The following is a 17,438-nucleotide window of genomic DNA, read 5'->3' as shown; positions in this document are numbered from 1 at the left end:
GTGGACTTCTTAAAAACTCAGTCCACGTAAAAAATTTCTCCTAATGGAAATATTCTATGATTTTGTTTACATCTTATATGGGCATCATATATCTCTGTACTCTTTTTTTCTATTTTCTTGAGACTAAGGTTATTAAATTATAGCATAGGATATTTATAAGTCCTTTGTATTATACTGTTTTATAAAGTGCTTTTGTAAATTGGTCATGTCAGAAAAGAAGTATTCTTTTCATATCTACTATTTACCTTAAACATTATTTAATAGTAAAACCATGTTGATATATTGTATATTGTATAGCAGTGCCGAGCTTAAAACTGTGTTGTAAATATTATTGTAACAATTGCAACATTATCGGAATCTTTTTTTTTACTTATCAAAAACTATTTATGGAATGAAATATATTCTCTCTAAGTGTTATAAACCAGTTTCCTAGTATCATTAGAGCCACTATGAATACATTTAATATTTTGAATAAAAAGTCTCCTTTTGTTACAAATTTTCAATCCATACTTTTGTTCAAAATTTTTTCATTAGCAGCAAGTGATCAATACCACCCATGGAGCTAATCAATACACACTGATACTTATATTCATCTACAGAGATTTTCGGAGAACAGAAAAGGAAGTCTGTGAGGTGTTTTACTTCCTGACACCAACCAATTCTCATATCAACTAGGTGTCCTACAATCCAATTCAATTCTGACACTAACTGCCCGAAGTTAATGTCAGACTCCAAAGGTTTAAGGAATCAGTCCCATAAGATTTCTCTCACTCCAGATACAGGTCATAAGTATCATGTCCTCAAATTAGCTACACTTCCATCCAACTTGGCTACAAAGTCAAGGATGCCCACAACCTCTTCCTTTAGGTTTGATTAATTTCTAGAGCAGTTCTCAAGACTCAAGAAAACACTGTACTTACTAGGTCATCAGTCTATTATAAAGGCTACAACTCAGAAACAGTCAAATGGAAGAGATGCATAGAGCAAGGTATAGGGGCAGGGAACTGGAGCTTCCAGAGCTTCTATAACCAACCTCTCCAGGAGCTCCATCCTCCCAGCATCACAGTGTGTTCACCAACCCAGAAACTCTCTGAATCCCATCATGTAAAGGTTTTTATGGAGCTTTCCTTGGGTAGGCATGATTGATTAAATCATCGGCCATTGGTGATTAGCAGTCTCCAATCCCTGCCCCCTTCCCCAGAGGTCAGAAGTGAGGCCGAAAGACTCAACCTTCTAATCATGCTTTGGTCTTTCTGATGACCAAAAAATATGCACACCTTGACATACATTCTTTCCAAAATAAATTTTCTAAATTTTTTTAAGGTTTTTATGATGTCAGATTTCTCAATTTAGTAGCTCGTCTCTTTCCAATAGTTGACTAAACCAAATTATTTATATGTTTAGCTTGTTTACTGTTTCTCTGAATTAATAATAGTAATAAGGCTATAACTTTTATATTTACCATGTCTTAAATAACTAACTTAGTATTGTTAATGGCTATCAAAGGATCAAGGACACCAAAATCATGATTTAATTGAAAAACCTATTTTAACATATTAGTTGCAATCTCACTGCTGGCCTCAAGAGTAAGCACTTTTGTTAGAGCTACCAAGAAGAAAACAAAATGTGACTAATTTTCTATTTTCCTCTATTTAAAAAAGGATTAATGAATATAAATATATCCCTATTTGATATTAACAGTTTCTATAACACATATTTTGGAAATTATATGCCTGAATAATTGAGCTGTTGATTATTTCTGGATCATAAGCCCTTCAATTTAATCTTATTTAGACCTAAAAATTACAATAAAAAGAAGTTTCTGGATCACTTTTAGTTTTCTTATTTCAAATTATTTTCCTTGATAAATCTTTTTTCTTGAAAAAAAAAAACTTATTAAACTGCTAGACTCTGCCCTTATGTCTCACATTTCACTTTTACAATTTACAATTTACTAACAAAGTTAAAATGCATGTAGTCATCTATTGGAATATTGTCAATATTATTCTGTTTTTTATGGGGGTGAGAAAGGTCATAGAGAGAAAAATCTCTTCTGAAAAGTACAAATACAAGTTCACAATTCATTGGCTAAAATTCTGAAATCTTCAAAAAGTTTAGGAAAGTGAAAGGTTTTATATAACTCGATTGGCGGTAAGACTGGACTCGAACAAATCCGGCGCTTTATTTAATATCTAAATAATTCACAAATGTTAATATTCCCACCTTTACTGCAGAAATGTAAATGCATTATGTTCAGGATGCTGGTCCTGGGCATATCATATAATATACAGTGTATGTACTGTTTTCTCTTTCCAAAACCTGAAAATTCCTGATTTATGAGACATGTCTGGACACAGTGGTTTGGGATGAGAGATTATGAACCTGTCCTAGAAAAGTGTAGGATGGATGCTCATATCACACTAAGAAGAATAACTTATCTTGCAAGTGAGCCAGGAGCACAGATATTTTATGCCATGAAATTTGGAAGGAGAGTCAGTTAAACACCAAACTGACCTCTGTTTCATTAAGAAAACTGAGTGGAGGGGTGAGGGTTAGCAACTACAGTTGGAACCCAGGCAGTCTGGCTTCCGAAGTCATGATTTAAACCACGAAGATTTTTTTTTTTTTTAATTTTTAAAGGCTTATCCTGAAAGCCTCCACCATCACAGTAGAGTGAGACTGAGTCTCTGAGCTGAAAGCATGAGAATTTTGTGAAAGTTCATACCATTATGGGTAAAACCCCAGGCTCTGGGAAACGCAGTCCAGCTCATACTCGCAAGTATGAAATTGGAGGATCCTTTTAAAGAGGAAAATGAACAGCCCCAAAGAAAAAACCTATGGGAACTGACCTCAAGCGAATTCACCTGTCCAATGCTAGTCTTGTACACTGAACTTCCAAGCAGATATTTAGTATTGTCTTTTTTAATAGGAAGAGATTCAGGGATCACTAGATATTTAAATATATATATATATCAAAAATAAAACAGATAAAAAAAATTAAATAGAAAGTAACCTAGACAAGACAAAGGAAATACAAAGAGTAGAGAAAATCTCAAATAATATATCATTGGTATCTTCAGAGATTAAGGAAGAAAATTACATCCTTGAAAGCAAAACAGGACACTTTAAAAAGGAGTGTTGCAATAGAGTATAAGATAAAGCTTCTGGAAATTAAAAATATGATAGCTGAAATTTAAAAGTTCAATAAAACTTTGGAAGATGAAGTCAGTGAAATTCCCCAGAAAGCAGTTCAAGTAAACAGAGATGAGAAAAGTTAAAGAATTTATCCAGAAAGTTCAAAGGCTTATTTCAGAATAAGCTTTTAGAAAGAGAAACAGAGAAAATGGTGGAAAGGAAATTATCAACTTATGGAATGGTTTCAAGAACAGAAGAACGTGAGTCTCACACATGAAATATCCCAAGGACCTGGCAAAATAATTTTTTTTTAATCCAAGTACATTACAGAATTTCAGAAGACAAGAGTAAAAAGAAAATACTAAGAACTTCAGAAAGAAAAAAAAGAAAACAGCATCACACAAAGGAAAGTAATTAGAGTGATATATGATTCCTCTACAGCAATACCAAATTCTAGAAAACAATTAACAATGCCTTCATGTTTCTGAGAAATAACATCTTAGAATCCATACCCAGCCAAATGTGGATAGCATTAAGTCATTTTCAGGCATGCGAGGACTCTGAAACATTTACTTGCCTTGAACCTTTCTTTAAGAAGTCATTCGTGGATGTGCTTCAACAAACAGGGCAGTTCACCAAGAAAGAGAAAGAATAGTTTCCAGAAACTAGACACCCACAGACCACTAAACAGGTCTAGAAACAGTTCCAGATTGAAAAGGAACCACTGGAGTTGGCAGGCTATAAGGGAAATCACCATGGAGACAAAACAGAATTGATAACGTGATTGTTACTGTGTTTCAGTGTTTAAAAATAACTGGTAATTTTTTGAAAGATTTCTAAGAATTAGGGAGGGGATGAGAAGCTATAGGTACATGGGAAGATAGGAACTCGTGGAAATGCCTTTAAAAATAACTATAAGATGATCATGATATGTTGCTTGCTCAGCAGTAAGTAATGGCACAGTAATATAAATACTGATGACTGATTTAATGAAGGATAAAATTTGTCTGAGGGATCTACATTCCCAAAAACTGTAAGATGAGCCAATAACAATATGTAAAATTAAAAATTTTTAAATAAAGAAATGTAATCATATTATTGAGAAATAGGAAGAACGGTACTAAAAATGTCCGAAAGAGTTGAAAATGGTTGCTTCTGGGGAGTACACAAGTTAAAATTTTATTTTCCCATTCTACAAAATAATCGCTATCTATACATTCCAAAATTTGGTGTATAAAAATACAATTTACCTCACTGCCATTATCTGTTAATACTGGTGCTATTGTGTTAATGCATGCCTTTTCATTTGTAGTATTATTAAGTTAACCATGTATCATGAACATCTCAATCCTTGTGGACCTCTTCACCCTTTTCAATCATTGTATAGGATTCATTCTCTGATGTATCATATTTTCTTCTATTTGTTAATCCTCTTTTTATGGAATTAGGGTGTTTCTGATATTTTTTCCTTAGCAGCAATATTTTGATGAACATCCTTGGTCATTATTTGTACCCACATATGCTGTATTTCTTTAGGAAGCATGGCTAGAAATGATACTGCCTGTTGAAATTTACATTTTGATGAACATTTCCCTATAACTTTTCAAAATGGTGGACAAATGTAGTCTCCTACAAATTATGTTATCTACACATAATGACGATTTGACTCTTTCATGCAGTAGTTTTTTTTTTTTTCTTTCTATGATTTTGTTGCATGAGGAAAATTGTTCTGGAGAAAAACATTGACATTGATAAAATAAAGCTTTTACTTATATTGTTCCTGAATTTAATGGGAATATTGTTTGTCATGACTGTTCTCTGTATAATTAAAAAAAGGTTTGGTTTTCTTTGTTTTGTTAAGAAAAAAATTCTAGCTCCACCTTACAAAGCATTTTAATCAGGATACATGTTAAATTTTGTTTAATATTTTGGCATTTATCAAACTGTATTCATTAAACACATATACTCCACAGAAAATAGGTAAATTATTTGCTGTTTAAGTACACTGCAGAATAGTTTTTTAATTAAAATTTTAGAGAGCATATCTGGAGAATTGTGTTTTGTATAAATACATGAATTTTTAAAACCAGAATCTGAATGATGAGTTTACTTTTCTGGAGGAGGATTCCCTAAAGGTTTATAACTTTTTCTTATCCATTGATATACAGAATACTATTTACTTAACCAATTCAGAGACTTATCTTTTTTTTTTAACATTATCCTTAAGAATATTTGTAAAGAAGCACTTGTCATGTAGTCACTGAGCTGTATTTGAAAGGCTGAAAAATCCTTATGAGACTTTTGTTTTCCCTTTTTAGGGGCACGGCAATTGCTGGCATCGTGTTTGGAATCGTATTTATCATGGGGGTCATAGCTGGAATTGCCATATGTGTCTGCATGTGCATGAAAAACAACCGTGGGACCCGGGTGGGAGTCATCAGGACCTCCCGCATCAACGCCATCTCCTCCTATCCTGGTAAGCTGAATCGCTCACTCCTTCTCAAGGGAAAGTCGGATTTGTTAGTCATTCTCGATTCCTTGGAGAGAGGAAACACTAACGCTCTCACTGGAATAATCTCCAAGTATGTGGTGTATTCCTGAGTCCATGTTGACTGAAACTTCTGCTGTCAATAGATATTACTTAGCTCCAGATAATAAAATCTACCTCATACTTGAAGATATTCATATTTTCAATGGATATCTCATTGACTACAATTGCCCATCAGCCAGAATCAAGAGAAATAGACAATTCACACCCATTGTGTCTATCTGCCAGTGAGTTCTGATAAATAATTATAAAGTATAAGGTACATGTCTGAATAAACTGGCTTCTGAGTCAATAGGTATGTATGTTTTGAGAAAAAGTAGTGAAGAAAGTTTTTATGTGTCTTCTTTATGCAAAGAACCAGTTTTAACATATTAAAATTCTCAACAAAGAGTGAAGGTAATATATTAATAATTTGACAAGTATTTGTTGAGAATCTGCTAGAAGTTCCATATGTAAATATCTTGAACATATATGACTCTATAAACAAAATACTGTGTTTTGCATAAGATGATTTCAATAGTGCTTTCTAAGTCAATCTGTATATGTACAGTCTGACATATAAAAAAGAGTCAAGTTCTAAATTTAACACATCCTTAGAAAGATAATTTCCTATTCACACTCATGACCTCTCTCAATTCCTATAGAAAAGGAAGAGGGTACCTTCTATACACCATCTGCCTTTTGTATCAATTCCCTAATCCTTCCTCTCTTAACATTTTCACTATCATCTTTAACTTGAGGGAGCAAATTTCAGAAAAATGAAAATAACCATCATCCTGTTCCCCTTTTGTCTGCCTCTCTTCCTCTTCTCCAGTATCTTCATGTTGGAGTATCTCAAGGCTTAGTCTTTTCTTCTATCCAGTATCTACACCTACTTTATTGGTTATATCATTTGGCCTCATGGTACTAAGTACTATTTATATGCCAATGCTCCCACAAAGTTATATATCTCCATTATAAACCTTTCCTGAATTACAGATTTATTTGATTCCTCCACCTATTATACATCTCCACTTAAATGCCTAATAGATGCCTTAAATTTCACATGTCTAAAGCAGTATTTCTGACCATTCCCCCAAATCCTCTTTTACTCATAGCCTTTGCCATTTCAGCTGATGGCATCTCTAGCCTTCCATTTTTCAAGCCAAAAATCTTGGAGCCATCTTTGACTCTTTTCTTTCCTTCAGCTCCATCTTCAAAATATATACAGTGTCTGACTACTTCTCACAGTACCTACTGTTCCTTTCCTGGTGTGAGCCATCACCAGCTGTCACCTCCATTGGTATAATAATATCCTAACTGCTCTCCCGGCATCTCCCCCAAATCCCAAGGTCAATTCTCAACACAGTAGCCAGAGTGAACTTTTTAAAACAGTGGTCAAATTATATCATTCATTTGCTCAAAATCTTCCCATTTCCCCCAGAGGAAGAGTCAAAGCCAGTGGGCCCTCATCTTACCCAAAGTAAAAGGCAAACTCTACCAGGGTCTGCAAGGCGATGCATGATTTGCCTCCTCTTTTTATTTCTCTGAACTCATTTCCTCTACTCTCCTTCTTGCCACTCTGGCTCTGGTCACACGTTTTCCTTTGCTGCTCCGTGAACACACAGGGCACACACCCATCTTAAGGCTTGCCCAGAAAACTAACTCCATCACTTAATCCGAGTCTTTGATCAAAGGTCACCTCCTGAATGAGGCCTGTCCTGATTCCCCTATTTAAGATTGTAATGTGTCCCTTCCCACAGTACCCTAATCCTCCTTACTCTACTTTTTTTTTCCAGAGTGTTTTTAATCTTCTGACCTACCACATAGTTCACGTAATCATTACATTTATTGTTTAGATCATCCCGTTTTTCTGGAATACCAGTTCCGTTTGTCTAAGTTGTTCACCACTCAATACCAAGTATGTAAGACTAGGACTGGTGCATAATGGACCCTCGGCAGACATGGCAGAAGAAATGTAGAAACAAAACCTGTCACAAGATCTGATTTAGTTATACATCAATACCTAGAGAATTTGCCTCAATTTCCACCCCTGAGTATGTAGCTTTTACTCACTACAAAAGGAATTCACGATTTTGATCTTCTCAACTTACAGAGACTATTGTTGGAGTGAGTATGGGATATATTTAAAAAAAAAAAAATAAGGGGAATTACTTTTTATTCTTCACATCTCCCCATTTTTACCTGCTCAGTCAATAACCCAAGAGAAAAACAAAGGAGAGTTGGACAGAGACATTACTTGGAGGGAAGGCAAAGAAAAGAGCTCTGCAGATAGCATTCCAGATAGACTTTTTGGCTGACCAAGAATAGTTTAGTTAAACTTAATTCTTAAAACATTTAAAATTTTTTTATAAAATTAAAATACAAGGTAAAATAATATTTTAATGTGAAGTCTTGTGTTTCCTTGGGTTTGAGGTTTCTATTTTCTGCATGGAAACATGTTTTGAAAACTTTATAGAAGCACCATTTATATTGGCAGATCATAGAAGCATGTTGCATTTTTTGTAAATGCATTGTTCTGAGAACCAAATGATGCAAGAAACATAATAAACCTTATGGTAGAAGCATTTTTACTGCAAAAAGAGTAGGTCTTCAAAACATAATGTGCTTGATTACTTCTCATTTCCTTCTCAAAGACACTAATTAAGCTTTTACTTAAAGGATAGAGAAACAACATAGAGACGTATCAAATTCTTTTCAAAATCTTTCATGTGTAGAATTATAAAATGTTTTACCCACATTAATTAATTAACCCTGTGATAATTGAGATAACAACCCAAGTTATTGTACAGTCCTACAGACTAGAGGCTACATAACTGAGTAGAAAATAATTTAGCCAAGGTTATTTTATCCCTTGGTGAAAGTGCTCAGTGGGGAACCCTACAGTGAATATAATTACTCTGCCAAGAAAAGGTAATCTGTCACTCCTGACCCTTTGCTGGACAGTGACTTTCCAAAATAGTTTTTCATTCCTGCCATGTTGGGTAGAATGAATGAAGTTCTGTTTAATTACAATTATTTTTAAAACCATCGGTGTGATCAATATGAACATAAGAATTATTTGCTAAGTCTTACAATTCTACTACTTTCTAGAACTTTAATGTAAACAAAGAAAATTGATCATGTCAACCCCTTTTAAAAAATAAGTTTGGATGATACACACCTGAAAGAATATAATATAGAAAGACAATAATGAAAGGCTTTGCCAAGATATAAAAATCAAATGCCAACAAAAGGAAAACAAGGGATTTCAATGCTATCAAAAAAATTGAGATTTGCAATACATTACTGTTACTATTACATCAATAAATACTGATGATTTATTGATGATAGGTGATAGATTGATAGATAGACAGATAGATAGATTAGATACATAGATACAAAGATAGATGATTAGATACATACATACATACATACATACATACATACATACATTGATACATAGATACATAGATGATAGATAGACAGACATAAATAGATATATACGTACATACATACATACATACATAGATGTAAACAATGGAGAAAGGCGGGGAGGCTCTTGCTAACAGAAAAATTTCAAAAGATACACGTAGAAAGGAGCTATGAAGTTAGAATATTCATCATTTTAAAACCATCATAAGAAAGGTTTAAAACAAGAATCATCAATCTACACTATCTCTAGGGGGAAAGATTGCTGAGGAGCAGGATATTTGCATGCTCTTAAAGTATCTACTCCCAGATTTCTTATTAATTGTAAAAGTGGAGAAACCAGATATCATCTCCACCAGGAAGTAAAAATTAATATCACCAAAGAGAGACAAATGGCCATCTTGCCTCTTTGGTTGTTCCTCTGAGGATGACACAGCTTCATCTGTGTGGTATTTCAGCTAGAAGTTCACAATCTGAATCTTCCTGTGAAAAATATCTGTCAAACCCAAGTTGACGAATATTCTACAATAACCGGCTTGTCGTTTTTAATATATTTTGGAAATATTTCATTAAGAAATGAACACTACATTTGCATCATTGAATTAACAAATGAGGGCAACCTTATTAGTATATGTACTGAATATGCGGAGATTTCCATGTACTAATCAGAGGAGTGATGTGAGGATGGACTCTTCTGATTGTGCCTATTTCCTTAGTGAAATAAGAAGCAAGTCTGGTGCTGAAAGTGGGCTGAGGAAGTGTTTGCAGTTAAGGAGAAAGAAAAAAGATCAAACAGGGAACAGAGGGATGGCGAATGCCTAAAGAAATGCATAATCTCCAAGCATTGCGGAGGGCCTCCACACTTAAGGCTATGGTCACCTAAAGTGAGATCAGTCAGCATGATTGTGCATTTTTATCTGGCTACATTAAGCTCTTAGATACAGATCCGGGGTGGCCAAAATGTTAGATTTCTTCGGGATTAGAGTATCATCAGGCAATGGGGAAAGAAAAACATAAGAAAGTTGATGATAGATGCACATAAATAATTTTAGTTATGCACCATAAATCCAAGCTGAAATAAATAAGAACATGAAGGCAGAAAAGAGATGACATCAGTTTAATTTTTTTTTTTTTTTTGTAATGCCATCAGTAAATTGGAAATCCAGATGAGGTCCAAGATGTTTCAGAATGTGTATTCTAGAAAGATAAAGAATGGTGGTCAGATTTTGTAAAATGGTACTATAATTGGTTACAACAAGGTGAGAAAAAGATTTGTGAAGGCAAGAGACTGAAAGGCAGGGTTACACGTGTTTTAAAAATGGTTGAAGGTAATTTAGGTGATAGGAACTTTTAACACTCCATGAAGTAGACAGTCTTCATGCGGAGAACTGTAAAACAGGCAGAAGGCAGGAAACTTTCATAGGATAAAGAATGAAGAACCACAAAGAGAAAAATGGAAAATATATAATTGGCTAAGGCCACACCCAGTCAACCTTGTTGGGGTGAGAAGGAACTAGTAAGTAAGTATGGAACCCAGAGTTGGCTTGGCGTTTGGGGATTAGCTGACTGGAGATGTATACTGAGTTTCTGGTCACGCAGAGCATTACAGGGACGTGAATCTTATCTAAGTTCCACTTCGCTCGATGTGGCACACTGGGCAGGAGCGGCTCCATCTTAGAGCAGCTCCATCTTGGAGCTAGAAATTTATTTCAACACATGAATGTTGACATCAGCAAGAATAATAATAGAATTTGTGATGTAAAGAAGGATCATGTGCCTGATGCTAAATCTTCAGTGCATGAGAGTTTGGGGCAGAGAGGAACACATATATTGATAACAAGCAGTAAAAGGTAGTATGATCTCATGGCATGTGTTACAAAAGAGCTCGGATTTTTTAAAGAGGGAGAATAGACAGTGGTTTGAAAATCAGATTTAATATAAAATAGAAAGGTGAAATGAATGTTCATTTTCACTCTCAGAGATAACTATTTCATGCATTCTTCTCTCTTCTCAAAATTCAAAATACCACTCAGCCCTTTTCACTCTCAGCCGATGATTTCTCAACAGATCTCCCTTCACTGAGAAAACAGATACAATCAGAAGAAAACGTCCTCATATTCTGAGCTAGAGTAACAAGTAAAGAGATGAAAAGAGGGTGAGGATATAAAAGACTTTTCTGATGACACACTTTGTGTGCTGAGCACAGAGAAAGGGGCTGGGAAAATCTGGATAATTAATAAGATTAGATATGTAAAGGCTTTCATAGTTAAAGATCTACCATGTAGGCTGTTCCAGGAGCTTGTTCTTCTCATGGGGACAGAGGGATATAAAACGTGACTAGACCTGTCTTGAAGTTTTCTAAGGGGAAGAGAAATGATAGGTTCTAATGATATCATCCTTTCTGGAATTGTAGCTTAGGCCAGTGCAGAGGAGCGCGGGTAGGGCTATGTTTGTATGGTGGGGTGGAGGCTGCGGAGCTCTTGTCAGGAGCTCTGTGAGTTCTAAGTGTGGTTCTAGTGAATGGTGAGTCGTGGGGTTTAGGGGAAGGTGGAGGAGAAGGTTTTCTCCCAGCAATAATATTAATGTTGTTATTACTAATAAGTCATGAGTGATAGAGCTGTTAGCCAATGCTAAAGTGTATTAAAAGATAAACTAAGGCATATTAAAATTTTTAATAGTTTGAGCAAAAATTGGTTAGAATCAGACAGCACCAAACAGGAATTGGTTAGGTGCACCCCGCCTTACATAGAGAAAGCATGCAAGCAAAGAAAGGAAATTTATTTGATTGGCTAGAGCTTAATGCTTAGTTGGCTACTTGTGATTGATTGTCTTTAGCACTTTGATTTGTAACTCTGAGGCATTTACAAACTTAGATTTTGGTTGAGTCACCTCAGTCTAGTGGTCTCCTTGCTTAATTAACAAGTGGTAATCATATTGCAATGTATAAATTTGTCAAATTAACACATCATATACTTTAAATTTATACAATGTTATATGTCAATAAAATATAAATTTTAAAAAAATGTTAAAAAATGTCATGAGATTTCCCTGTCCTACCAAATATTAGACCATTTAAAAATCAATAATAATTAAAATGAGGTGTTTCTGGTACAAAAAGATATGCCCTTATTTATTGGAAGAAAGCAAGTAGATTAAAATTTTGCAAACTCTAAAGGAGAGATAGCAAAACTGTAAAAAGTGAGGATTAAGAATCCACGTTTAGATAATGTGGCTCAACCAAAAGTTAGAACTTAAAAAAAAATAAACTTTTCTTCAAGAATATACCAAGTAAAACAGCAGAAATAAGGAAACATTAAATATACAGACTTAAATGGAAAAACTGAGAAATAGATTGGTTATATATCAAATATCTGAAAGAGAAGACACATTTTTAAGCTTGGAAACAAGCCAGAAGAAATCAAAAAGATAAAGAGCCATATTTTTGTTAGATACAAGTTTTAAACTTCAATATGTCAATAAGGTAAAAACAATTAACCATTTTGACAAAGAAATATTTTTAGAAAGAGATACATACACATTATATAATATTGTAATGTGTTTATATCTTGTTATCTTAATTATATCTTAATGCTAATTAAGATCTCAAAAACAAAAAATAAATCACCCAATATGAATTACAAATAGTAAACAATATTTAGAACATCAAACTTAGCTACTATCGAAGAAATGTAAAACAAAAGAGCTATATTTTTTTCACTATTAAATAACCAAAATAGTTAGTGATAGCCAGTAAGTTGAGTCCTGGAATTTTATTCTAAAGAACTAATTCAAAATAATGAAAAGTCTATGTGTAGAAGGATATTCACCACTTCATTATTTATAATAGTAAAAAAACTGTTACTCTCAAAACAAGTGAATGGCCAGGCAAATAATATGCAGCTATTAACAATAAAGTTTATGAAGAACATATAGCAGAATGAAAAAGATTATGTTATAATAAAAAGTAAAAAAAACCTATACCATTTTACATAACTACAAGGATATAAAAAACAAATAATGGGGAAAATATATAAAAATAATTGTTAAATTGTGGTGGCAAAATTATGGAAGATTATCCTGTGCTTCCAAATTTTCTAAAATAATGTTGTATAGTTTTGATAACTTTACATTTGCTTTAGAAATGTTGGCCTGAGTGAAAAACATTAAAAGTCTTCTATAAATTCTATAGCATCCTTAAATTTTGTAATATCGTAGACAACTAATGACATTAAAGATAAATGGCATGTTTGCTCTACTTAAATCAGAAAATTGGAATATAGCTTACAAAAGAATTTCAAAGATACCGTATCTCCAGCTGCATCCATACATCTTTTAGAGATGATTTAGCCTTGAAGAACAAAACCACCTTAGAGTTAACCTAGAATTCTAAAAATTCATACCTTGAAAAGTTTACTTCCTAGTGAAACCTTATTATCTGCCACAAAGAAAGACAACACGGTCCACAATTATACAAGTATTATTTCAAAATGTCTTCCAGTAGCTAGCACTATAAAGATGTGCCATGTTTATTTCACGATGGATAGTCCTTAAAATATTGCTCTTCAGCCTTAGATTATCCACTTTATCAAAATTCAAAGGCTATATGAATGAAAGAACACTGTTTCATATCTTCGGTTTTCATGTTCACCGTGCAGCTGTATAAACCATGGGGAATCTCACTGAAACGTCCTCCAGTAGTTTTTATGCAGATGGCAAAACATAAACGCTTCGTTATGGAGACATAAACATGCACTGCGGCTTCATGACAGAGAATGATGCAGCGTCAATCTGTAGAATCATTCCCCTCCTCATGTGGGAAGCGGGGAAAAGCTTCAGTTTAAAAACAACTTAGAACCACATGCTCATAAGAAACACTTCAATTGGTACCAGCTGTAACTTCTCATTTTGCATGGAGGCTGCATTACTTGGCCTGGACAAAGTTTATTTTAAATCTCTTTGTCTCAGTGCTCCTAGATCTAACGAACCAAAGGAGTGGGCATAATGCAAAGGGAATACGTGTTTAGACTCCACAGGAGTTACTCCATTTTGTTGCACAAAACAAAGCTTGGAATAGCCCTGCCTCCAGAGGTCTAAATTAGCCATAGAGAAGCTGTTCCCATCATTGCTGCTTTCTCTACAGAGCTATTTCCTCTGTCATAAGCCCTCAGCCTGCTCCACCCACTAGAGACTTGCAAAGCCTTTGCTCACCAGAGAAGTCCTTGGAGGATACCCCACCAAGTTCTGTGTCTCCATCTTCCTCTTCTCTCAGTTGACTCAATTCTGCTTTCTCAAATCCCTGAGTATAGGCAGGTCAGTAAATGGTTCAAAGCTTCTGGTAATGATAGCCAAGTAAAGCGTTCCAGAAGAAACACAGTTTGTGTTTGCATGTAGGGTGAGGTCCAGTGTTTGTACATGCATATCGGTCAGAACACTATCACAGTGTTATTCGTAAAAGCACAGTTTGGAAGACATCTTAGAAATAAGTTTGTTGAAATGTTGCTTATTCTTTCCTACCATTCTAATATTAAAAGCCTGGCTTTTTTTTTTTTTTTTTTTGGAATTATTATGACACTAGTCTTGTGATTTAGGCTACATTTAGACATTCAGTAGTCAGTGATTTAGTAAGTAATTAAGGCATGTCAATTCCAGCTGGAATCATGATCTTGATGATGATTCAACTACTGGCAAGTCATCAGAGGGCTTGTGGAGGGTTTGCTGAGATGCTGAAGAATGATTTGGTGTTTAAAAACATGGAGTATTCAAGGGTTACTACCTCTCTTCCAATCCTAGAGATGGGCTTGAGATCACTACAAAATAGATATCCATACGTAGTCATAATAAAGTCTATTGATTTAAGAACACACCAACATATATTACAGTAAAAAATATTAAGAAAGATTTTCAAATAGAATTTAGAAAACAAAATTCCTCATCCCCATTCGCAGACCTGTTTGTCCTCCACCTCCCTCCTCCTCATTCCTGTAACGGCTTCATGCCCTTCTAAGCTACGGGAGCCCAGTACTGGGTACCCAATACCTTCGCACCTTATTTCACTCTCCATCCCTTTCTCCACCTACCCAGTCATCACCTAAGCATTCAGCTGCCTAAGAGCTCTTACGATTCCCACCCCCCATTGCATGAGTCCTTTATAATCCTTCACATATGCCTTTATATCATATTGCCTTTTCTTTGCTTGCCCACAATCCAATACCACAAAGAGCCATCTTCCCAAAGCATATTCACTAGTATATTCAAAACGTCTGTGATAATTGCACATCACACACTCGTGGGATAATCAAAGCTCACCATGGTGGTGATACAGATTCCTCAAAGTCTTTCCCATTTCTCTCCTCCATGTATTTTTTGCTTTGAACAAAAATGTTCTCCTGCTGTTATGCTTTTACTCAAACTGGAACGTTCTCCTAGCCTCTTTTCTCTCTGCATCTTCAACATATGTCCAAAAACTTACCTTAAGACACCAATTATAAGTACTTTGGTCAATGGGACCACTTTTTATAGCCCTTGCCCTTTTATATATGTGTGCCTTCAGCTTGACAAAACTAAGATTTTTGCGGGCAAAAATTATGTCTCCTCCCAAAGTATCCAGTGGCTTAAACAGGGTAGACACTCAAATATTTGCCAAGTACCTGATAGCCTTTTCATTTTCTTTTTTAGTGGCACCACCCCCTTATGGCTACGACCACGAGATGCAACACTGTGCAGAATTGCCTCCTCCCTACTCTCCAACTCCACAGGCTTCAGCACAGCGTTCTCCACCTCCTCCTTATCCTGGAAATTCAAGGAAACAATCCTTCTCCCAGAACAGACTATGTGCCAATCTAAGGTCTTGCCCGGAATAAAATGCCTACTCAGAAACAGACAGAAAAGGATTGCTCTAAGAAATATGCCTTTTGAGTCACACAACACATGAAGTGGAATGTCCAGGCAAAGAAAGACAGGGTTTTTATCCTTCTCAGAGCTGATCCCATCTGGAGTGTTATGTTTGGTTTGATGGGACCACATTTGAAAAGATCTACTGATCAACATAAGCACATTCAGAGAAGAGTAATGAGACAGACAAAATATCTGAAAATCATGTTGCTTAAGGAAATTGCAATACTGATCCTGAAAAAGAGACGATTTATATAAGACAGGAAAATAGCCTGGACTACACAAAGAAACCACTGAATTCTATATTCCATGCCACTTTAAAAAGTCAGACCCAGAATTGTTCATTCCTTCATTCATCAATAAATGCAGATCAAGTGCATGAGAATCTACTCTGTGCCTTATACTGTTTGAAGCACTGGATGGAAGCTACAGGACCTTTGGTTTCAGAATAAGAACAAGTAACTTTGATTTCTGTATAAAAAAGAGCAATTGGAGCTTTTGTGAAAAGCCCTGTTACCAAGACTTCAAACAGAACCTGGCTGGCTATCTGGTAGAGATATGCTTAAAGCAAATAGCAGAAGTTCTATTGGGCCCTCAAAAGTTCTGCTCATATTTTAGGTAGGTGCAAGGTAAATTGCTATGCCCCCAAGAATGAATATAACTAGAACAGTTGAATCTTATCTATTTAATTTGAGAGTTAAAACAGGATCAAAGGGATTCAATAGCTGCTTGAAGCCAAGAACTCTTCAATGCTAGCTTTCTTTCACCTAAAAATCATTCGACTTTAATTAGAGTGTTATGACAAAGATTCCAGCTGTGAAAAAAAAAAAAAAACAAAACTATCATTCCACAAGCAATAAATTCTTCACTTCTGATTAAAAGATTAGAAGCCAAATATTCCCACGGGATTTTACATCAGGAAGTAAAACTCAGCACTTGATTATGAATAAACACAAGTTTACAAAAGAAGCAGAAAAATGACATTTGGATTCTGTTCTGTGGAATTCCATTCATAGGTAGCTTAGGCAAATTTTGTTTCTCTTTTGTGATATTTTGATAATCTATTCCCTTTAAAAAGTTACATAATTAATATAAATGTTAAGATATTGACATCTAATTGTTGCCTTTTGCCAAAATCCAAATGTTATGAAGTGCCTACCTTTAGCTGAAAAAGTTGTTATCTAATGTGCCATAATTTGCTGCAAGTGACATTAACATTTATATTTTTATGTTGGTCCTTTAATATAGTTAAAAATGAGAAAATTTGGAGAATAAATGATTAAATTTTTGTATTTCTTTGCAATTAAATCTAAAATGTTTAATCCAACATCATTATCATAATTCAGTGAAATCCCAAAACAATGCTAAGAATTTTGCTGAATAAAACAATCAAAAGCAATATCTTAAGGTATAAATTATAGTTCCCATACTTGTTAAGAAATTATTAGTAGCT

The 17,438-nt window shown here is 34.7% G+C and overlaps 1 protein-coding gene across 1 annotated transcript in view; it reads left to right on the top strand.

Annotated features, from left to right (window-relative positions):
* CYYR1 (cysteine and tyrosine rich 1) overlaps positions 1-15,954 on the top strand; it is a 97,284-nt gene extending 81,330 nt beyond the window's left edge. The window contains 2 exon segments of the mRNA XM_006908284.2: positions 5,454-5,611; positions 15,770-15,954. Coding sequence (XP_006908346.2) covers positions 5,454-5,611; positions 15,770-15,954 — 343 coding nt within the window.
* Positions 15,955-17,438: the final 1,484 nt, after the last annotated feature.

The sequence above is a fragment of the Pteropus alecto genome, unplaced genomic scaffold (genome assembly GCF_000325575.1).
Source record: "Pteropus alecto unplaced genomic scaffold, ASM32557v1 scaffold81, whole genome shotgun sequence".
NCBI lineage: Eukaryota > Metazoa > Chordata > Mammalia > Chiroptera > Pteropodidae > Pteropus > Pteropus alecto.
Note: the sequence above shows the minus strand (reverse complement) of the source record. Positions and strands in the feature narration are given on the sequence as shown.